This window comes from Pantherophis guttatus, chromosome 1 (assembly GCF_059756535.1).
Source record: "Pantherophis guttatus breed Tessera chromosome 1, ASM5975653v1, whole genome shotgun sequence".
NCBI lineage: Eukaryota > Metazoa > Chordata > Lepidosauria > Squamata > Colubridae > Pantherophis > Pantherophis guttatus.
The window spans coordinates 286,142,216-286,170,202 of record NC_142063.1 but is presented as its reverse complement, the minus strand read 5'-3'; the positions used below and the strand labels follow the sequence as shown (position 1 = coordinate 286,170,202).

The following is a 27,987-nucleotide window of genomic DNA, read 5'->3' as shown; positions in this document are numbered from 1 at the left end:
TGTAGCTGTTTGCATCTCAGTTTTTGTTTAAGTGTCCCATGTGCATACAGAACATTAAGCTGAGTAACTACTGACTCCAGCTATGTTGTATGAATTCCATTGCAGGATATTTGGGAGTTTTATTTATTATTTATTTATTCAATTTATATGCCGTCCCTCTCCGAAGACCCAGGCGGCTCACAATACACTCAAAAAAATAACTTTAAAAACACTTAAAAATTAAAAACATTAAAGACATTAAAACCCATTCACACCATTCATGGCTGGATCTCGTCAGATCTCAAAGCGAGATCAACGGCCCCAGACCTGCCAGAAAAGCCAGGTCTTCACCGCTTTTCGGAAAGCCAATAGGGTGGGGATGGTCCAGACCTCAGGAGGTAACTGGTTCCAGAGAGCCGGGGCAGCCACAGAGAAGGCCCTCCCCTGCGGGCCCGCCAGCCGGCATTGTTTAGCTGACGGAACCCGGAGGAGACCAACTCTGTGGGATCTTACCGGTCGCTGGGAGCTATGCGGTAGAAGGCGGTCTTGAAGATAACCTGGCCCTGAGCCATGTAGGGCTTTAAAGATAATAACCAACACCTTGAATTGTGACTGGAGACCAATAGGGAGCCAGTGCACTCACGGAGAATTGGTGTAATGTGGGTGTACCTAGGTGCACCCACGACAGCTCGCGCGGCTGCGTTCTGGACCAACTGTAGTCTCCGAACACTTTTCAAGGGTAGCCCCATGTAGAGCAATAATTGCAATAATCTAACCGTGAGGTGACAAGGGCATGAGTGACTGTGAAGAGAGCCTCCTGATCCAAGGAGGGTCGCAAATGGTGCACCAGGCGAACCTGTACAAAGGTCCCCCTAGCCACAGCTTCAGAAGTTGCTCTAATCTTAGCTGTGTCTAGGAGGACACCCAAATTGCGAGCCCGTTCTGAGTGGGACAGTTTCTCTCCCCCCCCCAGAACCAAGGATGGACAATTGACATAGTCTTTAGGAGGCAATACCCACAGCCACTCGGTCTTGTCTGGGTTAAATCTGAGCCTGTTGACTCCCATCCAGTTGTTTTTTTTGCTGGGGTGGGGGTGGGGTGAGCAGAGCGTATTTGGTGTTCATTAAAAGGACAGTAGGATAATATGACATAATGAGTTGTGGTAATTAACTCATTAGCACCCCATAATTAATCTTTAATAACTATTCAGTTGTTAGGTTGACGGTGGTTCGTGTCGCAGAGTTTGGGAAAGCTATTAATGCGGCTCGAGTGGATTTAAATTCAAGACTGACTGACTTTGTGCGCACGAGATACGCGTCTCTGCATTTGGCGGCTTTCCCGGACGGCCAGCAACCCCTCGCGAGGCCAAGGAGAAGGCGACGGGGCCGTCCATCTGAACGCAGTCCCGAATGGGAGGCAATTTCCGGCGGCCTTTAAGAGTCTCCTCTGCGAGGGAGGCACCCCGTGGCCTTCTCGGGAATCTCGGCCCCCGCTTTGAGTCAGGCTTCAGCTATGTTGACTGCGGCAGTCCGCTGCCACACCCAGGGAAACCGGGGAGGGCAACGGGGCGGGCAAAGCTCTATAGAAAGATCTTCAAACTTGGCAGCTTTAAGACTTGTGGACTTCAACTCCCAGAATTCTCCAGCCAGCATTGCTGGCTGGAGAATTCTGGGAGTTGAAGTCCACAAGTCTTAAAGCTAAGTTTGAAGACCTCTGCTATAGAGCTTTGTGCCTTTGTTTCTTCTAATTAATGCCGGGCACTGAGATACTTCAAGTCACAGTGCGAAGTGCCTTTTCTCTGCAACAACTTCGTTGCACTCCAAGGGGTGACGGAATCTGAAGTTGCAGGCAAATTCCAGCTTTTCACTTAAAAAAAATTCCCGCCTCGTTAACTGTAGCCTCAGACGGCGATTGAAGAAGAACGAAGCCTCCTTTTGAGTCACTCAGCAAGTTCCGATTCGGCCAATAAAGGCTCCAAATCTCGGCCGTGACTGTTAACAAAGCTCAACCACACCAGCTTGTAACTCTCGGGCTCCCTCTGTCGGCACGAACGGGCCTCTGGTTACCCACAATTGCATCGTCAACTCGAGATACTTTGAACACTACTCTAAAGGACGGATTTTATGTAGTTGGGGTGCAGTCTTAAATTCGGACCTTGGAAACACATACCAGAAGAATATCCATTCCAGGCTAGCATAAGAGTCCAGAAAAGGGGTCTCAGGCTAACAAACCTATATTGCGACACGTTTGTATTTAGCTCTAAACCAGAGATCTTCAAACTTGGCAGCTTTAAGACTTGCGGACTTCAACTCCCAGAATTCTCCAGCCAGCTATGCTGGAGAATTCTGGCTGGAGAATTCTGGGAGTTGAAGTCCGCAAGTCTTAAAGCTGCCAAGTTTGAAGACCCCTGCTCTAAACTGTTGCTCAACTTCCAAAATAATCTCCAGAAGCATCTGCTAAATTTAATATATCTATATATGTTTGGGATAAAAAAATCCTGATGGCCGCAAAGATAAAAACTTAAATATTGGCACCATTAATCCTGAGTTTAGCAGCCCGGGTCTGGTCCCTCTAATTCTAGCTAACATATTGTGTTCCTCTATGGCTAACCATGTGAGGGTAGCATATGGTTCATCACTCATCACACCATCACAGCTGTCTCCCTGTTCTCTCTATATCTGGTATTTAAAATATACTGCTTGTCCCTTGAGCAGGGCAAAGAGACACCAACCGATCTTGCTGGCAGCACTAAGCTAATTCTAGTTGATCTCAAAAAATGCTAAGCAGCATTTGATCAGGTTAATACTTGCATGGGAGTCTACTAAAGAAGTCCAAGTGTACTAAAAAATTCCATGTTCATGTTTTCACCAGAAATGAATTTTGATTTAGGATCTTTTTCTTACCTAGGTTGAAGAGTCATCAACTAGTATGATTCCTATCATCAACCTTATGATTCTTGACAAATGTATCTTTTATGTACACTGAGAGCATATGTACCAAGACAAATTCCTTGTGTGTCCAATCACACTTGGCCAATAAAGAATTCTGTTCTGTTCTGTTCTGTTCTGTTCTGTTCTGTTCTATTTCTATTTCTAATTCTTCTATTCTATTCTTATTCTATTCTAATTCTATTCTTATTTTATACTAGTAGCTAGTGAAAGCCTAATGTTCCATGTATTTGTTCTAAAGTCATCTAAATTGGTGTCTATCATATTTAACCGAGAATTTATTCAGTTCTCCAGAATCCCTAGAACTGAAAATCCCATTGGTAAAAATATTTTGTTAAAGTTACAATGGGAATATATAGCCCGTAATTCTCTATTAGCTTACTCCTGATGCAGGCTGATTAGTTTTAAACTTTATTTCCTATAGTTATTTATCTGCAAGTGAGTCTAACTAAATTTATTACTCAATAGATAATTAGGAGCCGTATAGGACTGTATTATGTTAATGGGAGGCAATTGGGGTTATTATTCAGAGGAAGGCTGCAAAGTGCTGCCCTTCTGGGCTATATAATCTAAATAAAACAAAGGCGAATAATACAATTGAATTGCATGCCATGAATATATACAGAGCTTGAAGACTCTTAACAAATGAATGTATTTATTTATACTCACAAGAGCATAAGGATTGTGAAAAGAAATGAGAATGCCTTAAATGCTATAATTGCCAGATATCACTTGCTCCAACCTTGGTTCTCACCAGGGCTTCAGAAACAAAAGATGGAGGCAGCTCTCCTTGATGGCCCCTCTGCAAGTCAGAATACACGGAGAAAAAATATTGGGACTTGGGGACAAAAAGAGGAGCAAATCTTCACTGCCTGTCTTGTTGCAAAGAATTAAATTTAAAAAAAAAAAAACCTAAACCCTTTCTATGCATCTGAGTTTATATGGGAAAATTGGAATTAGCAGTTGTAAACCTGTGTTATTTTTGTTCCTTAATCTTGCTTTGTGTTTACTTTAGAATAGGGCTGTGTACAGTCTCCCACCTATCCAGCGCAGCTGTCTTTTCATCCCGAGAACCTCTTTTTCGGTGTTTTTGCTTAGATGAATTCATTTCACTGCCATCTCATCCAGATCCAGTTGCTGCCAGTTGGCAGCAAGATTAGGAAGCAACAGACAGCAATGGTAAAGAGTCAAAAGAGTGTTGTGTTCATACTGTAGCTGGCAGACATCCAGAGCCTTTTAGCCTATAAAAGACTTGGCTCCCTTAGCCGTACTTTCAAGTCAAGAGCCTATTTTGCCTGTGTTGGTTTTGTCCCAAGCTGGGATTTACATAGTTGTCAAGTAATAAGAGATCTACATTAGCTTTCAGTTGCTGTAGGAAGGGCAAATGTTTGGGGATGTGGACTTTAGACAGATGCCTCTCTTTTCCCCAATACATTACTGATGCTGAGCATTTTGGAGAAAGCAGATAGAACCTCGAAACCATGCTTGGAAAAACATATTCTGTATTTACTTTGTATTAGCAAATAGTTTTTCTTCCATGCTCATTACTCCATCATACTATGAAAAGGAGGATTTTTTTTTGGTTAAGGATTTTCCCTCTCCTCCCCCCCCCTTTGTATTTTAAATGGCAGAAAAGATATATCAGGATGTATTGTCTAGAGAGGCAAAATATAAAGTGCGATTTAGTTTGAGTACATTTCATTTATGAGAATGATACTGGCATTCTTTTTTCTAGGAAATGCACTGCTAGCTGTTTCTTCTCTCTCCAATTGTATAAAAATGTTTGCAAAAGACATCCAAGAAATGTTTAGTATAGCACTAGAGAGAGCTTGATGACGGTAAATCCACCTCATTGTGAGATTGTGCTTCTCAATGTTGAATCAGTATTATGGTGGCAATATGGAGGGAAATGCAATTCCCAGTAGTCTGCTAACATAAAAGTGCTTCTCCCTCATTAAAGTAAATGCTGTCCAGAGTCACTTTCCAGAGTGAGATGGGCGACATATAAATAAAATAAACAATCTGTGCATCCTAACCTTGTTGTTTGTTGCCTGTTGCTTTTCAAACAGCGGTCAATCTTGTGTCTTCCTTCCAACCCAATTTTAGGTAGCATATATGTATATATACACACAGACACAAACATCATGGAAATATGATAAGTTCCTCTTTTTTCTCCTTTTTTACACAAATATGTACAAGGTATTTATACACATCTCTACACAGACAAAGTGCCAGTTAGAACAGAGCTCCCTGCAGGAGGGGGACACCAATGATCTGCACCCAATCCCCACTAGCAGAAGCCAGCCTTGCACTGCAGCTGTATATACACAGATGTCAGATCTCTCTCCGTGTTCCCAGATGGAAGCTGTGGGGCTGATGCAGATACAGCCTTGGTGGACTGGGCTTTTAGGAATATGGTGCCAAGGGACCAGGACAGGAAACTCTGGCATGGAACACATACTATTTCTAGACAGCATTGAAGAAACATCCGGGAACAAATGCTTAAAATAAAATCCCACGTGCAACTTCCGCAGGAGAGTGGCTGTTGCACAAAGTGGCCATGACAGCAGGGGACGAAGGAGAGGCGCTCATGCTCCTCTACCCCTCCCTACCAACATCTAGGAAAGTTCCAGAGAAGAAACCCCACCACAAGCTGTGGTCCAGCTTCCAAGGGGTGAAAAGGGATTCTTCAAACTTTCATCTCTCCTCCTTTAAGGGAAATGGGAAGTCCAGCTCTTTCTCTGACTCAAAGGGCTTCTCAGTTGGATTCTTGACCGTGGGTAGCTTACACCGTTTTGACTAAGCCTAATCTTCAGTACTTGTCCTTGAGTACCCTGATTTACCAAGTGGCAAGTTTCCCTACTCTTGTTCCCCACCTGGCTATCTCACCTCCCTAAAAAGCTTCAAGCCCCTCTGGCTGAAAGATCAAAGTGAATTAATTTACACCCACCTCCATTGAAAAGATGGATAAGGCCTCTGCCTCTAGGTAACATTGGTAGCATTCCCCATGTACTGATTCTGGCAGGCAAAGGGCAGAGTTGTGCAGAGGACAGAAGGCAAAATATTAAGACCGCTTGGCAGTAAAGTACATCCTTCTGTCTAGGTTTCATTCAGAAAAGGCATTCAGCTCAAGAGCGTTGGTTTACCTTAGCAATATGCCAGGCAGTCCAGAGGCGAGAGGGGAAAACAACAGCTTCTTTCCCTCCCCATAAAATCCATTTGAAAAAGCAGGGTCTCTATCTGCAAATTCTGATCTCTCTTTGCCTCATCTCTATTCTAAACAGATTTATTTGAGGGGCCTCAGAAGACAACTTTTGAAGGAAAAGGCCCAGTAGCTGAAATCCCACCTGAGAAGCAGGTCAAGAGAGGCAACCCTTGAGTCGTAAGGCGGCTCCTTAACAGTTCCATGCAAGGCTGTGGGATCAGTAAAGCAGCTGAGCTGCCTCTTATGGAATACATAGGCAACCTCATGCAAGGGTCTGAGGTGCAAATGGATGAGCTGGAAAACCTTACAATCTTGGGGATTCGGTGGAAACCTTTCCCAGTTACAAATTTAGAAAACCAACCCTTCTCTTCCTCCCGCTTCTGGGAAATTGGGACAAGAGAGCAGGGTTTTAGTCAATTTTGAAGGTAAAACAAATGTGCAAAGTTGCTGCAGAAGAACCCAAATCACTGTGCCTTGTTCCACGTTCAGGGTGGAAGAGATACTTGGAGGGGCTGCTTCTCCTGCTGAGCCCTCTCCTGGCAAATCCCCTGCCCCTTTTCTCACCCTGAAACAGGCACTTTCCCCCCAGGAGAGCTACAGGGGTGACTAGCAATTGTTCATTGATACCTGCTGTTAGACAGCATTCTCCAATTGTGGCCTTCATTGGGTTGTGTTCATGGCAGCAGATGGCCTCTTCCATTCAATCCCTCTTGCTCTTGATAGCTTATTTACAGCCAGCCTTGGAGAGAACAAGTGACCAAGACCAAGGTTATCATAGGGTTGCATCTTGGCCATCTGAGATAAGATGCTTGCTGATGCACAAGCAAGTAGGAAATTTATACACAATTAAAAACAGCTCCGCTTGGCTGGAACCACTGGTTCCTGCCAGGTTCAAAGCCACCCATAATCTTAGTTTAGAAATTCAGTACCTTGATTAAAGCTCAGTCCTCATTGGAACCTAATTCATTATTAGTGTCTGAGACTCTAGAGTTCTAGAGAAGGGTAGCAGTCCAGGGCAGGATGGGCTCTCTGCCAGAATAGATTCTTGCCATTAGAATCTTCTGATGTCCTTGCTTCAGTTCCTCTCCTTGACACCATGAAGTAGCAAAGCCATTCCTTTGACTCCATCTTGGACTTGTAGGGCTTCAGAAAGTGGGAACGGCAGGTAGCTTATCAGAGACTTTCTGCTCCTACTCTTGGTGGGGCGTGAGGAGGAGAAGGCGGAGGAGGGGGAGAGGGAAGGAGGAGAAATGATAGGAAAGACAGAGAATGAAAGTCAAATGGTTTCGCCCCACCCTGGAATGAGCAATAATGCAACAGCCAAGTGAATGGGAGGTGGTGATGGTTGGTGCTGAGCATGTGCTGCTCTTCTTCCCCTTGGACTTTCCTTCTATTGCTCATTCACACATACATATACATACAGTGCACAGCAGCCGTGTCAACTCTCAAGACTCCCCTGCCCCCTCGTGTTTTCCCACAATCCCTAATGATGGACTTCATTTTCTATCAGGCTGTCCTCACACGATTGGAAATCTGTGTCATTAATGCCATTGGGGTTGATGAGATCCTCGTCCTGGGACCCCTGTTCTTCGGACTCAGCCGTGTCACCGTCTGGTGGAGAATCCTGTAGCACCTGGGCAATGTATTTCTGTGGAGTGGACAGAAAGGGGAAGAGGGAAGGACCCGTTAGCTTTCTGCCTTGTATGGGAAACCTGGAGGCAAACTATGATGGCTGTGCCATGCAGATGGAAGCTTGAGAGCAATCATGCTGGCATCAAAAAGAACCCCACATAATGTTTTTCTTTAGCATGGGGGAGGGGGGGGGAGAAGGACTAAGTGACACCAGAGCTTATGTTATAAATGCTAGACCTGTGATGGCAAACCTGTGGCACGTGTGCCAGAAGTGGCACGCAGAGCTCTCTCTGTGGACACAGGTGCTGTCACCAGCTGCTCTTCTGGTTTCCGGTGTGCACATACAACCTTTTCGACACTGAGTGCCCAAACCAGAACGCACGTGTATGTGCGGTGCATGTGCACGCGCCAGAGCACTGGAAACCCAAAGACCAGCTAGCTGGTGTGCACATGCCTGTTTTTTGGCTGTTTTGGGCCATTTTGGGGGCCTTTTTCAAGCCATTGTCGGGCCATTTTCAGGCCATTTTCTGGGCCGTTTTTCAGCCTGAAAAATGCCCTGAAAATGGCCCAGAAAACGGCCTGAAAAAGCCCCCCAAAATGGCCAAAACCAGCCAAAAAATAGGCATGCGCATGCCGGCCAGCTGGTCTTCGGGCTTCCAGGGCTCCGGTGCGGGGACATGCATGTGCATGCACGTGTGTTCCGGTTTGGCCACTCGGTGCTGAAAAGGTTCGCCATCACTGTGCTAGACGATGTTTGGAGTTGTGCCTGAGATGTCACACTTGACTTCTTATTAAGGATGACCTCACTTTTCTTTAAAGATGACCCTAACTCAAGGCTGAGGAATCTGTGTCTCTCCAGGTATGGTTGAACTACAACTACACACCCTGTCCCCAAGCACTGCAAAATGTAAAGGATGCTGGGAGCTCTAGTTTAATTAACATCTGGAGGGTCACAAATTCTCTTCTGAGACATCCAATAGTGAGAAATAGCTACATGACAACCCCACTGTTTGCTCCAAAGTTTGCCTGCCTTGTGCTTCTGTATCAGGGCCTTTTGCTTTTGGTCTTTTTTTTTTTTTTTTTTAGCAAATGAATGAAAAAACCACCAAAATAGGAAGTATTTCCAATGCCTCTACAACAAAAGCAGGAACATCTCCACACTTTGATATTGGAGCAGCCATTCAAACCTTGCTTCATTTGCAATGGTTTGATCAGCTTTTGCAACATCTCCTAGTTCTTTATCAATGAAACTTCATGCCTCTGATTCTCAATAGGCAACAGCAAAGAGAGAGAAATATCCTTGTCCTATGGCAGTAATAGGTCTAACAGGACACTTTTCAAGTCAAAGTATGATGCAAACTGTTTTTCCTTCACTTTTAGAACTGGGAAACTGAGAAGTACAGAAGCTCTGTATATTTACTAGAGTGCACCTGGGGTTCTGGATCAGCATGGAAGATTTGAAAGGATTTTACAAAACAAATACAATGAAAAAATGGATGACGATGGAAATGATCACAGTTACAGTAATCTCCTCTCTATTTTCCCTAGGGTTAGTAAATGACAACCTATCCATTACAAGTTACATAAAATAAAGCTGTTATTTGGAAGATTTTTCTAAGCTTTTGGGAGCCACATGAAGAGGACGTACATAATACTCTCCATGGCGTGACTTCAACCCTTCACATTCCCACAGTTTTTGTTCTGGATAATTCAGGCATCTGGGGCACAGGGAAGGGGCAAACCATAAAGCCTCTAATGAATCCATGTTCTCATTCCACTTAAAACCACTTTGCACTGGGAAATGATGGCCTCAGCTCTTTCTGCAGCACTTAGAGCACATGCCAATGTGTTAGAGCCACAAAGCAAAAGAGAAAGGGGGGGCACTGACCAGTCTACTTTCACTGTCCAGCTGAGAGACAAAGGCCCGAAAGTGAACAAACAGCACTGGGAAGGGGGCAAAAACTGAGGTTTGCGGGTCCATCATTTCAGACAAGGCCAGTAACAAAGTCTGTTTCCTGCCCATTCTCCTTTGATGCTGCCTGTGTGTAGCCAACCAGGGGGGAACCTGAAAGGTAATATGTAAACGCTTCTCCCTCCTCCCCAAAGTCAGACATAAGAGGACACAGAACATCTGGTGAGGCAGAGGGCAAGCGGAGGAGCTGGAGACTCACAGCTGATTTAGGGGCCGGAGGTTGACTGGCAGCAGGCCGCCCATTCTCTCTTCCATCCACAGCATCTGCCTCTGTGTGGTCAATCTGGAAGACAACAGTGTGCCATGAAATAACAGCAAAGCCAGTTTTCATTCCCCAAGTCTGCAGTCTGCAGATTGGAGACATGTGACTATCTTTTTTTTTTTTGCATTTTTTATTTATTTTTTAAACAAACAAAACATAAAACACCCTTCATCCATTACAATTTCAAGCAGTGTGTCGGTCGGTTACAAATCCCTTGTGCTTCTTCCCCATAATAATATTTTACTAATTATCTAATTTCTCATATTATCAACCTGATATATATCTTTATATCATTATTCTCATTTGTCATTCATTTAACAATGGTATTATCATTCCAAAGAAAATTATTTTCCCATATTATATTCTAACATTCATTTTATATTTCATATTTCATTTCCATGTTTTATTATCTAGCCATTGGTAAAATAAATCCCATAATCTTATAATATTGTTTATCTTCTTGTTCTCTAATTTCAAATGTCACTTTACTCATTTCAGCACAGAGACATGTGACTATCTTTAAATGAGTTGGCTGAAAGTGTCTTCAGCTGCCAGAATTTTATGACCGCACTATGATTGTGACACTGTTTTTCGCTTGATGCTTGTTTTTTTATTAATTCTATATTTATTGTCCAGAATGCAAGATGGATGGGCTGTATAAATTGAAGTAATAAATAGAAAATTCTTTCTACCACTTTTCCCGCCATCTACTCTGGACTATTTAGCATTTGTTCTTTCTAGTTTCTTCCTGCAGGGCTCCCATAATAAAAGAACCATGCAGGAGGTTGATGTGCCAGTATTATTCTCTACAGGGATTGTTCAATCTTCACATGCATAGCTAACCCATCACTGCTTTTCTTTCCTGCCCTTTAAGAAGCCTCAGAAGTGCACCTTCTAGACTGCACACGAAAAGATTCTTAATTTCCCAGTGGAAACAGCAAGTCTTTCTCTTTTTCTAGCAAATGGAAACAGCAGGGACAGGATGTCTAGTATTTTTCCAACTGGGCATAAAGATGGCAAAAACAAAAAAACTGCGAGCTTACACTTTTTCCCCTCTCTGCTTCAGTGAAAATACAAGGTAGAGGAGTATATAAGAAATGCTTCTCTCCTTTATTTAGGATATTTATATCTTAAGCAAATAACTCTGTGAGACTAACAAAACAGACCATAAAAACAAACATGTAATTAAAAAAGTTAATAAAAACTGCACATAAACGTTGAGGCATTTCACACATCTTCCTTGATCCCAAATCCCGCCCCTGAATATATTTTAGAATGTTACCTTATAATTGTGAGCACTGAGGTATTTGAAGTGTCCAAAACAGACGTGACAAAGGCAGATCACAATAGTGATGACAAGAACCACGAAAGTAAACATGGACGTGAGAGCCAAGAATCCTATGGAAACCAGATAACAACAGTCAAACTACCCAACATGAATCTGATTTGCCCTGCTAGTGACTTTAATTCAACCCTCTCTCACAGCAGGTGTGGCCTAAAGGTTAGAGGAATCTGCTGTTCCCTGCTACAGAAAGTACAGTTCATTTCAGCTAGGCATTCCTGTTTCTCTTGATCATAGACTCCTACTGCTCAATAAGCAATAGAATCTCTCCCCCCTCTCCAAAATTGTTTTTTGTGATCCACAAAGTCTAATAGCAACTCTATAACAAACCTCCAGAGGACTCCATTAACAGTGCAGGAACTATGGGGCTATCACAAAGATGAAGGGGGCAAACTATTTATCAAAGCACCAGAAGGCAAGTCAGGAAACAATGAATGGAAACTAATCAAGCAGAGAAGCAACCTAGAACTCTGGAGAAATTTCCTAACAGAACAATCAACCATGGAATGGCTTGCCTTCAGATATTGGGATTGCCTCTTCATTGGAGGCTTTCAAGAAGAAACTGGACATCCACTTGACTGAAATGGTATAGACTCCTATTTGTGCAGGGAGTTGGACTGGATGATCTCCAAGGTCCCTTCCAATTCTGTTATTCTATGTTCTATGTTGGCCTTTAATATAATCAGAAGTGATACTATATGGGCAAAAAGCAAACCTAAATAAATGTTTTATTTAATCTCCTACAGCTCAATATAAATGGAAAAAAGTGGTGGCAGTATTTCAAGAGAAATGGATGGAGGGATATCAACAACTGAATCTTCTGTGTTTGCTTCTTTTGCTTTTATTTTACAAAAGTTCAAACACTACATTCTAAAACAGAGGAAGAACTCCAGGACATGGCTGAAGACACTGAGCAACATCTGGGTCTAACAACATCTGAAGGTAACCTGGGACACAGATGTAGAAAATATGTGGAAAACAAAAATAATTGTTTCTCAAATGGTAAATATGGTATCTTATGGATCCCTAACTGTTTGGGGAAGATTTACCTTAACCCAATTGCCATGTTGGCTTGATGGATGATAAATCAACTGGGCCTATGATTTGCAGTAGCATGCTGCAATGATGTTTGAATTCAGATTCTTTCTCCTCTCAACCTTGTTTCTTTATATGTCCTAATTCCCAAATGTACTACTGCCTTTCTCAGCCCAGTCATTTCTGGCCCTGTGAAGGATACCTGTTGTAGTCCAAGCTGACTGTTGCAAGTTGACCAAATACATTTAGAAGGCACCAGATGAGAAAAGACACCAGAATAATGGAATCAATTTGCTCTTTCAATTTCTCTTTGTGAAGATCAGAAGGTGGCTCTGTTTACACTGCTAGTATAGCTGCTCACCATGTTGCTTATACTATATAGGTTAGAAACGATGGTGGACATAAAAACCTAACCTCCACAAAATTTAGTCCCTGTTAATTTGTCTCACCTGAGCGCACAGTAGAGAAGAAAAGGAGCCAAAAGAGGCATAGAATGGGTGCCGCCACCACCTGATTCACAGCTCCTGAATGAATCTTCTTATCCAGTTTGGCTGGTAGGTAAGCATAATAGAGGTTGTATCTGTCTACCAAGTGCTTCAGTAACATATACATCAGACCTAAGAGAGGAGAGAAAATAATGTATTAACTGGATTCTTAATTAAGTAAGGGTTGGGGAGCATCCCTTTCTTTAGAAGATACATCAACCAGAAGAAATCAATGCATTTTCTTTATTTTATTTACACTCCAATTAAAACCAACTTGAAACAGACTACAATTGCATAAACACAACATTTAGATTAAAAACATGCAACTCCCCTCCTCAATCACACACTATTATGATGCCACTACTCAGGTTGACATTCTACAACTCCATCCCCAGAGGGTCTCCTGTAGTCCCAGATCATAATAGTCTTGCAGTCCCAAAGTTGCTTTTTCAAGAGGCAATTGGACTTTCTGGTTTTTCTTTGAAGACATTTCACTTCTTATCCAATAAGCTTCTTCAAGAGCTGAAGAAGAAGCAAAATGTCTTCAAAGAAAAACCAGAAAGTCCAGTTGCCTCTTGAAAAAGCAACTTTGGGACATCCATGACCTGGATGATTGAGAATCTCCATAGACAAATAGTCTTGCAGGTCACAAGAATGGATGGGGTTATTCACCCTGTTTTCTTGGTACCCTCTGCTCAGAGCTCCAGGCAAGGGGGTTACCATTAAGAAGCCTCATCTCTGGGATATTTTAATCAAGTCCCGCAGCTATCTCTCTCTACTGGTTTTTACTGGATGCACAAATTCTACTCAGAAAAGGCAGTTGAGAAGATAACCCAAATCCAAAGTCTCATTAATGATCCATGATAAAGACGAATGTGGCTATTCATACACCTACCTATCAATATGCTACTAGCTACTGTGTTTTCCTGAAAATAAGACCCTGTCTTATATTTTTTTTGAACCCTGAAATAAGTGTTTGGCCTGATTTTCAGGGAGGTCTTATTATTTTGGGGTGTGTGGAGCAAAACGGGGATCCTCTTGCCGTCTTATCCTATTTCCAGCTCTGTCTCCCTAACCCTAACCAGAGGAAATGGCAGGGATCGGCTGTGCATGCATTTAAATATTTCTGGGGAGGGCTTATTTTTGGGGAAACACAGTACAAGAAAGCCAAGAAGTTGTGATAATACCTACCAAAGGGAACAATGATGGGGCATGTGATGCTATAAGTCATAACCACAGTGAAGACACACATCATCCAGGCATAAGCAGCCCCAAACTGGAATTCATAAGCTTGATGCTAAAAAAGAACACAGAATTCCTATGAGCACATGAAAAAAACCCAGTGAAGATTTTCTGTTGCATGTTTTCGGTGATGGCCACTTTACACTTACCTCAGCCTTTGGATACATAACAGGCATTGCTCTTCCCTTGCCTGACTGACTTACCCTTTTGACATTCCTGCGTTCGGCAGCTGAGCGGGCAAGACAAAGCCGAATCATGTACATAAGCAAGCCGGGGATCCGCAACAAATCCATGGCGTTTCCGATGAATGCAGAAGCTATTACATAGTTCACAAAAAAGGCCCCATTGTCGGGTAAGAAAACGCATCTGGAAAAACAGAGAGGCAAAAGCAATTTGGCCATCTGAGCACAGTGGGATATGAGGATGATGGTTAGCAACCTTGAATGCAGAGGTGAATATACTGTCACACCAGGTGTCAGCACTTAGCTGACCTCGGCTGACTTGCCAAAAGCTAAATTACCTCACCGACGACAGCAAGAAATGTATGAGTGTAGACCAGCTTGGGAAACTGGGGGAAAAAAATCATCCTCAATAACAAAGGGAATAACGAAACCACTCATGGAAACTTCTCGGCAAATTTAAAACCTTGCTATGTTATTCTGTAGCTGTCCATTATCTAATTCATACTACAATGCTATTACATCTGAAGCGCCTGGAATTATGTATGTTGCCATGTGTTTGAATACAGTAATTCTGTTTTGTTCTTTAACGTTTTTGGAAACACCTCTGTTTACAGAGCCATCTTGACTTTCCATAGATGCTTTATACTCAGAATACACCCTCCAATAATTTAAGGAAAAATAGCTACTGGGAGGATGAAAAAAGTAAGTGTTGCATGAGATAGTTTAAAAAAAAGGGGGGGGGGAAAGTGAGGATTGTAATCAGATACTGGGGAGATCTGATTGCCCTGATAGGTTCCACCTAGGATGAAGTTGATTAGGTATTATCTCCATGGTGGTCACTAATTAATAAAAAAAATGCTACATAAGATGCACTCTGTAAAAATAAAGAAGTTGTTCCCTCCAGAGGAGGGAGCTGAGGAAATCCTATAACACCTCATAAAATGAATGTATGGTATTCCATAACAATGGCTCCTTCCTTGACTGCTTAAGGTAGACTGGCTACCCTGGAAGATGCTTCTTGAGGAAAGCAGGATGTGAAAAGAGCAAATACTATAATTCCTATTATTACTGTATTGTATTGTATTCTTAAAACATTTTAAGACTTACTCAAATCTTACGGCAGCTTCAGCCAGGAACTTTTTATCAAAGAGCCAGCGGAAAAACACATCCAGACTAGGCAAAGAAATATAGTAAGAAAGATGTAATTATCAAGTGTCAGCACCACTATATGGATCAGACAAGAAAATTAATTCCACAGGAAGGCTAAATTATTACTATTATTATTAAAATAGGCTATAACAAAATTTTGCAAGTCTGATTATGCTGTGCTTCCTCCCCTTTCTTACAGTTCAGTGAATTAGGAAAACATCTAAGAAAACTAGTCAAACCTCTGGTATCTCTCACTTTGAAGGAAGACTATCTTGTCTGAAGCTAAAACCCCTAATCACCACTGTATTTCTTCCTTATCTCTGTTATGCTTCAAGTTGTCGGCTTCCACCCCAGGATAAAAAACAGGATCGTCAAAATCACACCCACGTTTAATGGGTGCCACTGTGAAATTGCAGGAAATCTACTACCCATCCCTTTATGAAAATTATCCGATATTTTGACTGCTTTTCATTTAGCAGCCTGCCTTTCCTGATAATCCAAAATATTGTCAACTTTGGAAAAAGTAGTTCCTCCTGAGGTTTAAATTGTTTGGGCCAATTTGTTTTTCTTTTTTCTATAGCACCTGTTTAGAAAAAGGATGGGACCTTCCAAAACTTCTCAGGCTTAAGTAAAGCTTGAGATATGTACTTTTAGATCAGCAAGATTCCTTTAATGTAGATTTACAATTAAGTAACAGTAGCTCATCTGTTGTTGTTGTTTGTCTGGGAAGGCTGACATTATTAGCTGACTTGAAACAAAGTCATGAAACAGTGACCAACTGCAACACATTGTGGAAATGTGTTGCTAAATAGATTATAAAGTATCTTCTGCTACTTTTTTTAAGCAATAGCAATAGCACTTAGACTTACATACCAGTTCACAGTGCTTTACAGCCCTCTCTAAATGGTTTACATAGTCAGCATATTGCCCCAACCATTTGGGTCCTCATTTTTTTTAATTAAAAAGTTTTTTTTATTAATAATACAAATTAAAAACATTGGACATGGTTTGACTTCTCCGGTTTAAACATTTTCATCAAGTTTTACCTTGCAACAGATACACTTCCTTATCGCTATACAAGTTTATACTATTTATCACATTTCAAACATGTACGTGCTTTCTTCTGTGAAGGTTACATCAATACTAAGTTCAATTTTATCTAATTCTGTTAACTCTGTTTTTATGCCCCATTCTTTTCTGTCTTTCATGTATTTTGATTGTACCTGGAGATATACCCACCATTCAAGTTCTATTCCTTCTTCATTCAAGTTTTCCTAGATTTCAATTCTCCTCTTTCATTTAACAGATCTTTATATGTAATAACTCTTCCTGACTTAATAAAATTTGGTTGTGTGAACATCTCCAGTGTCGATATCCAATTCGGAACTTCCATATAGTTACATTGCTTAGTTTTAACCCAAATGTCTAGTAGTGCCCATCTGATAAAATGCTTCTGGAAGTACTGGTGGACCTTATGTTTCTCTTCCCAGAGGATAGCATGCCACATTTGTGTCCTCATTTTACTGACCGCGGAAGGATGGAGGGCTGAGTCAACCTTGAGCGTGTGAGGATTGAACTGCTGGCAATTGGCAGAATTAGCTTGCAATACTGCATTCTAACCACTGCGCTACCACAGCTTTTTTTCTAGTTCTACCTCTTCAGATCAATGTGGGAGATTTGATTTTTTAAAAAAATGTTTGGACAACAGCAATATAAGTAAAATTGAGTATATTGTTTGCTATTCAATACCCTAGTATTTACCTGCTCAGGCCCAGTGATGGCAGCAACAAGACCATGAAGATGAGGAATGTGTAACACTTGTGCATGGTTGTCCTGTTCTCTCCAGACCTAGAAAGAAAGAAAGAAAAGCCATATGATGGTGAAATGCAAGATTTACTCATATACTATTATTTGTTCTATATAATTGTGCAATGCACAATACAAATAAAGAGGAGTAAAATACTGAAACAGTGGCACATAATAAATATACATTATAATGACGCTAAGCAACAGAGCAAGATCCTTAAAAAGCAAATCCTAAAGAAAAAATATTTCTGAAAGACTAATAATATTGATGTAGAGCTGAGTTTCAAGTTATCTTATGAGTGATATGAAGAGATGAGTATACACAAAAGACTTCTTGTGAATCGAACATCTTATTATCAATATATTTACTTCATATCTAAAACTCTCCATTTTGAGTTTTCAGGTATAGATTGAACACAGCATTGCAACAAACCATGTTCCAACATATAGATCGATTGTGTTTTTTTTCTTTTTTCAAAATATGCCCAAGATTACCTTGTTATTTACTCCAATAGTAGAACTGAAGAAACATTGACAACCTCTCTTAAATTTTTTTTCAGACGTTATACACAATGTACTAAGTCCACAAAAATAATTTTAAATTAAAAAATAATTCAGAGTATGATTTTGTGGTTGAGAGGAAGAAAAATAATAAGCAAGAGTTAAATTCTGAAAAACTTCAAATTTTATTTTCCATCTTACCTAGTCCAATGGGCTTCAAAGAATGCTGAATAATACACAATTGTAGGAAGCAAAGCAGAGAAACACCACAGTAACAGAGTAGGGAAGAATTGGGTGATGATAGGGTTCTGGTAAGAAAGATAAAACAATAATTCACCAAGCAACTTGTAGAAGAACATGGACCATTACATTTCTAGATGGAATTTCCCCACAGTGTGATTCACAGTCCCAGTTTAGAAGGACAAATCAGAAGATACAGAATAACTTTGTAGGTCTTAGCTCCCCTCTCACAATATGCAAACAAAATCCTGAGCCATAAAATATCTAAGAACTCCAACTTTGGGTGACAAATTTATTCCACGTATGAATATGAAGCAATTTCTGCATGCACATTGAAACCATATTCTATTTCTTACACACAAGGTTTTCAAATTTGCTGATGGGATATAGTATCTTGTACTTGCCGTCTAAAATCAGGTGCAAGGATGCAGAACTGATTCCAACAGCACCTATTCTCCCAAATTACGATGGGAGGATAGAGTGCACTTATCTGTACAAATAGTTATTTTATTTATTGAATAAATAAATAAAATAAATATAGTATGAATCAGAACAGTTCCTATATTTGTCTATTGGAAAAATATGAGGGCATCTCCTATTTTAGGATCCCACTCTATTCGTGAACTATGCTTATTTATATAAACAACACTTTAGAGTTATAAAACCAAACAGACGAAGATCTAAATTCAAACACATGATTTTTTTTTTCAGAAAAAGGAGAAAATCAATATATTGGTTCTGCAATCCAGTAAAATGTGTGGATCTTTTACAGTTTTGGGATTTTAACGGCCATAAATGCAAAACAGATTCAGTCCAGAGGACCTGGCAGAATTCCCAAGCCTACTTTAAATTATTTAAACTCCAGCAAATGAATGATAACGTTCTCCACTGAAATGCTCTTAATGCAGCACATTAGAACTTAAAGCATATATGTTCATTGATACTTGAAGGTTAAAGGATGCATGATAATATAGTTCCACATATATTGCTAAACCAGCTTGAGTCTATTTATCATTGACAATAGTTCCTGAGTTCAAGAACAATTTAAAAATCACTAGTAGGATTATATTTATGACCCATTAGCTAACGCTAACATATCAGCCAAAAGCAACTCCTGCAGTTCTTTAACTCTGATTATCACTACTAACAATACAGATTCCCTTACGTATCCTTGCCATTTCACTGGTTGCAATGGTTATGTATTGACTTCTGGCAGGTTCTTCCCCTGTTTTCCTTTCAAAAGCCAGATACTGAAAGATCAGGCTCAAATCTACCGAAAGGTGTGTGTGTCTATGTGTCTGAACTATGCTGAAATAGCTATCCTGTTTTTGCCCTAAACTTAGCAGGACAAGGGTAGATCTTCATTATAAGCCTCGTATGGTCAAGATCTTACATTCAGGTATTCAACAGGCTTAGTGACATTGAACTTGTCCATTGTGGTGATGATAATGGCAGGTGTGGTGAGAAAGAACAGCAAGATGAAGAGCACCACATTGATGATCAGACAGCGGATCCACCAGAAGAAGCCACGTATTGAGAGATGCTCCCTGGAGGAGAGACAACACGAAGAACCTCTATTAAGTGTGGAAGAATCCAGTGCCAATTATGGGAGGTGGGACTGCATTTTAGGATGATATCCTAAAGGCCACCCTCTTTATTGCTGAATCCCACTTTAAAAAGCCTGCCTGTTCACTGACAATATTACCAATGGCCTGAGCCCTTTCTAAAGTTCCAGGAGAAGGATGCCTCTTATTGGCACTCTCAACATACCTATAAGAAGCACCAAGACTTGTTGAGTTCCCCTTTTTAGGCCAACTTACCAGTAGATGTTCTGAGGGTCAGGTGCATAGGAGACTGCCCAATTTGAAACATGGAGAGACTCACTGCAAGAAGAAGACTTGGGCTCCCCACGACACTTGCAGCCCTGGCACTTGCAAGCATTGAAGTCTTTAAGGATTCTGGAAGGAAGTCGAGAGGGAATAGATAAGGAAGCGATCAAAGGCCGTTATACATTTTTGTGATATAACAATAGCTATCAACCCATTTAAAATATTTTGTTAGAAATTAGAAAAAAAAGAAAAAAAACATGATTTAAGAGAGAACTTCAGAAAATCATGAAGTCTGGAGGTGTTGTGTAAAAAACAACAACATCCCTCCCCAATTCCTTCCTTTTTCTTCCTCCCATTCAGATTTAAGTCAATGAAATAAACTGGCAAACAGGTTTAAGGACCATTGTAAACGGGATTGTAGAATTCAGAACCGTCTTGAAATTGCAATTATGTCCAATTGTGCTTGGACTAATTAATGCACATATCTATTATAGAATGACATAGCACTGATGCTTTTAAAGGGGGAATTAGATATTTCTACTGAAGATGGGTTTCCCACTGAGTGTTAGATACGTTCTCTGATGCTTCTTTCAGAAGCAGCAACACTTGGGGTTTGCCATTTTTATTTATTTATTTAGCACATTTATCTAGCTCACACAGATATGACTCCGGGTGAGGTATAAACATAGCTATGTAACAATCTAAAAACAATCAAACATAAATAAATGTATAAGAAACCCAAGATTGTGGGCTTGCCACTTGTCCTCACTGCTGACCATCTCTTTCTTTATTTGTGACTATCTCAGGGACTAAGATATTGGGGATCTTAGCTTGTCTAGTTCAATGTTTTCCCACCTTCTTCTTTTCTGCAAGTGAAAAGTTTCTCCACCCTGACTTCCATGCACTTACATAGCTGTTATGGCCTCATTATGGAAAGTCACAAAGGCCATGCCCAGTGGCTTCTCATTGACTTTTTCCTTTTCCTTCTTGTAGTCCTCTTTCAGCTTCTCCTCCAGTCTGGTGTAGTACTCAATGGCTTCCACCTGCGTAAATATCCACAAAGCAAGAGCCTTAGTCCCAAAGTGGGTATCCTACATCATTAGCCCAACACATAACAATATCGCATTTCCTCAGTAATCTGCCCAAGAAATGGGGAATTACTGATCACCTTAATATTTTCATTTCACAGTCCATTAAATGCAAACCATTTAAGAAGTAGTATGTTAGAGGGCAAATAATTGTCCATTAGCTTAGGTCTGTTGTGGGAATAAAAATGGGATAATTAGATTCTGATCCATTTTGATAAGGACAATTTTGATTAAGATAGATATGAACTCTCTGTCATCAGCTATAATACACTGAATAATCAGCAACTGAATTTGATACACATTTATGCCCAGCAGGTTCTAGTAATGGCAAAAAAACAAGAAGATGCCCTAGCAAAAATAGAGCCCCGAGTTCTGCTAACCAATCTCAAATTATTTTCCCTGCATGCACAAGCAATAAATGTCAGACAGTGACATCAGCTCAGGTGAAAGCACTTCTCTGGATTCTCTTTTTTAATGCTATTCCCTAGCACCATCCCGCAGTCTCTTGTTATTAACCAGCCCTTCTTTGCACCTCTTCACAGCCTTTGATAGCGCAACAGCAGAGATGGCCACAGGGCTTTGGGTTGATCATTGAGGGGGTGTTCTCCTTGGTCTGTAAATTGGTAAAGTAGATTTTTCCACGTTCTGCCTTTTTTCTGAAACAAAAGATTATGAGAAAAACAGACATTCAGAACAGGTAGCAGTGATCATTGCAAGCCAAAGAGAGCTACGCACAGGCTAAAGTGTGGTGAGACAGCAAGATTTCATTGGCATTTATCTGCAGCTACTTCTGTTACAGTAAAATGATCCCACTAGTCTCCAATGTGCCAATACAAAGTCCTGCACTTTAGCGTCTTTCCTTAATATACAGCCTTCAGTGTGGAAACAGAAAGCTTTTACCAACCTGCATTTACAGCAAGCAAATGCCATAGTGCAAACCAGCCAATTTTCTGGCATCCCAGCTCAAGAAGGATTTTGTGTGTGCTGGGAACTGATATTGGATGATCTAATTCGTTACATTTTTAAATGTTAGCTTTACCCAACTATTATGGAGCAATACCTGGGCACTTCTAAAACTAAACATAAATATGAAATGTGAAAGGAAAACAATAGTTCCTATTTCAATGAATTAATTTGACATTTAACAGAGAAAGGAGTGGTTTATGCCATAGAGGGCTCCTAGTTGAGAAAATTCAAATACTTTGGCCACCTAATGAGAAGGAAGGACTCACTGGAAAAGAGCCTAATGCTGGGAAAGATTGAGGGCAAAAGAAGAAGGGGATGACAGAGAATGAGGTGGCTGGATGGAGTCACTGAAGCAGTCGGCGTGAGTTTAAATGGACTCCAGGGGATGGCAGAGGACAGGAAGGCCTGGAGGAATGTTGTCCATGGGATTGCGATGGGTCAGACACAACTTCCCGACTAACAACAACAAGAAGAAGTTGAGAAAATAATGTTTGATTAGATTAAGGCAGACTGTTGTGGTGACTCAAAAAACATGAGTATCTATATATGATGGAGGTAGGGCAATTTCTCATTTTAAGATTAGGTGCAAACTTTTTTATTGTACTGTGCTGGTTTTAATGTGTGGTCAGTGATTTAACTTACAGTTAAATTTTATTTCATTGATTCCATATAACTTTATTTTTGTTATAGTTTATCCAACTAATTCATTAATACAAATACATTCCATTTTGTTACTGGATCTCTAATAATGACTGGGAAACCAATTAACCCTTTATAGACCTTGAGATGACTGTTATTCTGCTTTCCAGGGGTAGCTGACAAGCTTCATTATAACTAGAAAGATAAGCACAACATTGTTCTGGAGAATATATCAAATTCATTCTTCCATTTTGTTGTATCCAGTATCTCAACAGTTTCTGAATGTTCTCACTATCACTTGATTTTGATTAAGAGTTCTTGGGGGGAGGGCCCGGTGTTTAGAATGCAGTATTGCAGGCTAATTCAGCTCACTGTCAGCAGTTTGAGTCTCACTGGCTCAAGGTTGACTCAACCTTCCATCCTTCTGAAGTCGGTAAAATAATAATAATAATAATAATAATTTTATTTCTATACCGCCCTTCTCCCGAAGGACTCAGGGCGGTGTACAGCCTATTTAAAAACACAGACAAAACAATGATATAAAATTTAAAATAATTAAATAAGTGGCTCAAATTTAAAACCCCAATAAATTTAAATACCCCAATTTAAAACTATTGTGTTGATAGTCCGGCCTGGCGGAACAACAGGGTCTTCAATGCGCAGCGAAACACCCGGAGGTCGGAGATCTTACGAATTTCCGGGGGCAGTTCATTCCACAGGGCTGGGGCTCCCACAGAGAAGGCCCTCCCCCTGGGCGCCGCCAGCCGACATAACTTGGCTGATGGCACCCTGAGGAGGCCCTCTCTGTGGGAACGAACTGGTCGGTGGGAGGCTATTGGTGGCAGAAGACGGTCTCGGAGGTACCCGGGTCCTATGCCATGGAGCGCTTTAAAGGTGGTAACCAACACCTTGAATCGCACCCGGAAGACCACCGGGAGCCAGTGCAGCTCGCGCAGGAGGGGTGTCACATGGGCATAACGGGTTGCGCCCATAACCACCCGCGCGGCCGCATTCTGGACCAGCTGGAGCCTCCGAGTGCTCTTCAAGGGGAGCCCCATGTAGAGAGCATTACAATAATCCAACCGGGAGGTGACAAGGGCATGAGTGACCGTGCGCAAGGCGTCCCGGTCCAGAAAGGGCTGCAACTGGCGAATCAGGCGAACCTGATAAAAGGCCCCCCTGGCCACGGCCGTCATGTGCTCTTCTAAAGACAGCCGTGCGTCCAGGAGGACACCCAGATTGCGAGCCCTCTCTGTGGGGGGCAAAGATTCACCCCCAATAGTCAGCGATGGCACCTGCTGACTATATCGGGGCGCCGGTAAATGAGGACCCAGATTGTAGGGGCAATATGCTGACCCTGTAAACTGCTTAGAGAGGGCTGGAAAGCACTACTAAGCAGTATATAAGTGTAAGTGCTATTGCTAAGTGCTATGTCATTGTCAGCCCTTGTGATAAACCAGACATGAATGCCAAAATCATGAATATTAAAACTAATTTTTATTATGGGGTTACAGTAACAGAACCTTGCAACTCTGAATGTGCTTTTCCCTCCTTGCCTTTACCTAGAGAGAACTAAAGAAGTTAAAACCTGAGACATTATATTCCTGCTTTGGACTAAGATTTCTTTTATCTGACCATTGGCTTTTCCTCCTGTTGTCAGGATTAATCTCACTGCCTATTAGAGCCAAGCAGTATATAAGTGTAAGTGGTTGAATATATGCCCTGACTTTGCCCTATTTGCTGTCCAATACTCACCCAACTGTATTTTGCTCTTTATATCCTAATGCTGTCTACCAGAACCAATGCCCTTAATCTCCACTCTGAATACAAGATTCATTATTGAGAATACTAAAAATGGATGAGGCTTTTTACTGCAGATGTCACCTTGGACAACAATAGCAAAGACTTCCACAATATAGCAAACTTCCTCCAGATACATTAAAATTGAAACTCTCAGAATGCCCCTCTACTGCAAGTTAATTGCTCCCAACAGTGGTAAGGTAACATGAGGGTCACATGAAATTGGTCCTGACCAGTGGTGGGATTCAAATTTTTAAAAATACTGGTTCTGTGGGCGTGGCTTGGTGGGCTTGGCATGGCTTGGTGGCCGTGGCAGGGGAAGGATATTGTAAAATCCATTCCCTCCCCACTCCAGGGGAAAGTTACTGCAAAATCCCCATTTCCTCCTGATCAGCTGGGACTCGGGAGGCAGAGAATAGATGGGGGCAGGGCAGATGGTATTTATTTATCAGTTCTCCGAACTACTCAGAATTTCCACTACCGGTTCTCCAGAACTGGTCAGAACCTGCTGAAACTCACCTCTGGTCCCGACACACAGACACACCCACACCTCCTTTTTGTTCTACTTCCAGAACCTCATCTGACTACAATACTGTGGTATGGCATAATTTTACATCACTTTGAGGTAAAAATCATTAAAACCATAGCAAACACCAGTTAACATAATTGACGCAACAAAATAAATCCCAATGTTTCTCATAAAATCCCAGAAAACCTCTTGCTCACATATGTGATCCAGCTAGCTCAATTTTTGTCACACTGCTCATTGCAGCCACTAGCAATTGCCCATCGATGTTGAGAAAGCTCCAAATTCTGTACCTTTCTGCATCAAGGAACATCAACCGGGCTACATCATAGCATGGCCGGGCTTCCAGCACTGTGCAATTTTCATAGGCCTCCCTGCAAAAAAAAAAAGAAAGATGCCCAGAGAGGCTTATTAGATTCCCGATGAATGAGCAAAACTTAAAGGATTCTTACTGAAGATTGTGTTTGTGCTTCTGATCCTGAAAAGGAATCAGAAGCACTTTGCTTTTGCCCTTGAAATGTATTCTTTCTAATGTGGGGGGAAAAAAGAGGAAATGGAACAGAAGATTAACCAAATCCATCATTTCTATTATGTAAAATAGAAATTAGGTAAAGGTAAAGGTTCCCCTCGCACATAAGTGCTAGTCATTCCTGACTCTAGGGGGCAGTGCTATCTCCGTTTCAAAGCCGAAGAGCCAGCGCTGTCCGTAGACGTCTCCGTGGTCATGTGGCTGGCACGACTAAACGCCAAAGGCGCACGGAATGCTGTTATCTTCCCACCAAAGGTGGTTCCTATTTTTCTACTTGCATTTTTTTATGTGCTTTCGAACTGCTAGGTTGGCAGAAGCTGGGATAAGTAACGGGAGCTCACCCCGTTACGTGGCACTAGGGATTCGAACCGCTGACAACCTTTCGGATCGAGAAGCTCAGCATCTTAGCCACTGAGCAATAATAATAAGTAAATAGAAATTACTTCTATCTAAACCAGCTCTTTATTGTATTAATGGGGAATCTGCCACCTTCTAAATGTTATTAAGCCACAATATCCCCATCCTATTTCCTGGTCAGGAAGCCTGAGAACTCGAATCCAAAAACTTGAGTTGTCACAGGTTTCTTATTCCTGTTTGTTGATTTGGCTACAACTGAATGTTAAAAAAATAATAATACCAGAGCCTTTTCTCCTTGACAGGATGGAAAATGAGAGACTTACTCAAAATGCTTTTTCATCTTTTCAGGTTCCGCATATTTTGAGATGCCATTTATGAAGAGAGTCCGTTTCACCTGGAACAGATATGAAGCAACAAATAAGTAAAATAATATTTCTTCCTAAACAAGCTCAACTCCTGGAAACTTAATGAAGATCTTTATGGAATGTTCTTCAAGGAACTGCAAGTCCCACATCCTCCTCATTGGGGGACAGATATTAGTCAAGTGACAATAGCTCTTGATGAGAGACATTCATTAAAAGTTTTACCTGGAAGAACCTTCAAGAAACTGCCTTTAAGGAGAAGCTAAGGTACTTTAAAGTGTATCTGGTACCTTGTCTCCATCTCCTCATCAAGCCTTTGGGGAGGAGAAACCCCAAGGAGAACTAACATTGACCTGGCCTATTCCTAACTCCTTTTATTTTCCAATGGAATGGTAGGGGAATGACAACTGTCCAGGGTTCACTTAGACTTACCAAGTCATCCTCCTTGTAGCGCATCTTTGAAGTGTGGCGACGCATGCTGTACACGGTTAACAGCAAATACAAGAAGGCAAAAGTTGTGTGCAGCCATAAGAGGTTATTCCTGCCGTAAGATTAAAGAAGAGAGTTGAGTTCAGCCATTGCTAGAGGATGGCTCATTTGGCTAAGGACCAACTCATATGACTTCTGGAGAAGTTTTTCCTAAAGGTCATGAATAATATTTCCTTGTCCACATAGAATCTCTTGAAACACTTCAATGATCATACTCACCCAGAATTCAGGTTAGCAATAGTTGTTCTGCCAAAACTGTAGGGGTTATTTTCTGAACAGTAAAAAAAAGAAAGTGGAAGGGAGGGAGAAGAGAGAGAGGAATGAACTAGATTATTGACTCATTTTTTTTAAAAAAAAAATAGTTAGCTTTAATCTTAGAAGTTCCAAATGATTTGTAATAAATAATTCATTATAATGTAAAACGTCAGATATATACTTTAAGGTATCAGAGGACTTTAAAAGTCTACAGAGTCTTCAGCTACGAGAGTGTGTTAGGCCGGTGCCAGCTGCAACTTCCCAATGTGGAATTTCTCTCCAATTCACTTCAAGTCCAGAGTACCATAAACTGCTTCAGTATTAAAAGCATTTCCTAATATTATTGAGAAAACACTTTCTCCAATCCAGATTGCGCTTTGTGAGGATACTTTTTTTCAGTTATGAAGGAAAGCGAAGTTAAGAAAGTAAGTTAAGTAGTTTAGCATTAAGTAAGCTGTATGTGTACAGGAAAATTTGGGAGATGCATACTGCCATAGTATGTCCTCAGTCCAATCCAATCTAAACATCCCTTGTAAAGGAAGGACAGGAAGACAAAATATCTTGTTTTCCGATCTCCAAATTCAGCAAGTTACTTCCAGAAAGCAGAGTGTTAACACAGCTTAGTTGCAGTGTCACTGAAATGATATGTAAGAATGACATTGAGGGAAGAGATGGTATCTAAGAAATTATCAGATAATGATCAGACCCCAGTGGCTTAATGGTCAGAGGAAGAAACTTAGAAATTACCACCCTAAAGGATCAAACAGTTAAGAATGGCAATAGAAAGTTTCTACTTTCAGATTTTCAAGATTCTGTTAATGTGGCCCTTACAATAACATAGAATTAGTTGTCTATGTTTACTGTTTGGTTTATCCAGGAAAGTTATTTCCATATTGTGTAATAGTTTCCTAATGTTAGGTCTTTAAAATTTACATAAATCAATGGTTATGTTTTGTTTTCATCTTGCTGAGCTGAATCTTTAGAACCATTCCTATTCTGCAGCTTAATGACCAGGGTGAACAAATGCTTGGAAGAGGCCATCCATGTCTTGCAAACTATCACATTTTCCTTCTTATCTCTTAGCATAAGAGATAATATTTACAAGTACCATAACAAATTCAATGCAGAGTGTTCTTGTTTAGCCAGCCCCTTTTCCAGGTCAGTTGT

General features: G+C 41.1%; 1 protein-coding gene across 6 annotated transcripts in view; it reads right to left on the bottom strand.

Annotated features, from left to right (window-relative positions):
- Positions 1–5,078: 5,078 nt before the first annotated feature.
- The window catches only part of TMEM63B (transmembrane protein 63B), a 90,114-nt gene continuing 67,205 nt past the window's right edge, over positions 5,079–27,987 (bottom strand). For 4 of the 6 annotated variants that reach the window (XM_060692436.2, XM_034428077.3, XM_087883074.1 and 1 more), the window contains 17 exons: positions 26,785–26,836; positions 26,509–26,617; positions 26,038–26,108; positions 25,122–25,202; positions 21,430–21,553; positions 20,719–20,852; positions 19,801–19,938; positions 19,374–19,527; positions 17,942–18,048; positions 17,195–17,281; positions 15,392–15,457; positions 14,306–14,468; positions 14,052–14,157; positions 12,825–12,992; positions 11,281–11,396; positions 9,936–10,019; positions 7,468–7,780 (listed from right to left, as the gene is read on the bottom strand). In XM_060692436.2, coding sequence (XP_060548419.1) covers positions 7,616–7,780; positions 9,936–10,019; positions 11,281–11,396; positions 12,825–12,992; positions 14,052–14,157; positions 14,306–14,468; positions 15,392–15,457; positions 17,195–17,281; positions 17,942–18,048; positions 19,374–19,527; positions 19,801–19,938; positions 20,719–20,852; positions 21,430–21,553; positions 25,122–25,202; positions 26,038–26,108; positions 26,509–26,617; positions 26,785–26,836 — 1,925 coding nt within the window. In that variant the 3' untranslated portion in view covers positions 7,468–7,615. Of the gene's footprint in view, positions 7,323–7,467; positions 7,781–9,935; positions 10,020–11,280; positions 11,397–12,824; positions 12,993–14,051; positions 14,158–14,305; positions 14,469–15,391; positions 15,458–17,194; positions 17,282–17,941; positions 18,049–19,373; positions 19,528–19,800; positions 19,939–20,718; positions 20,853–21,429; positions 21,554–25,121; positions 25,203–26,037; positions 26,109–26,508; positions 26,618–26,784; positions 26,837–27,987 lie in introns of those variants that run through there. The other 2 variants (XM_060692435.2, XM_087883075.1) reach the window with 1 other exon arrangement.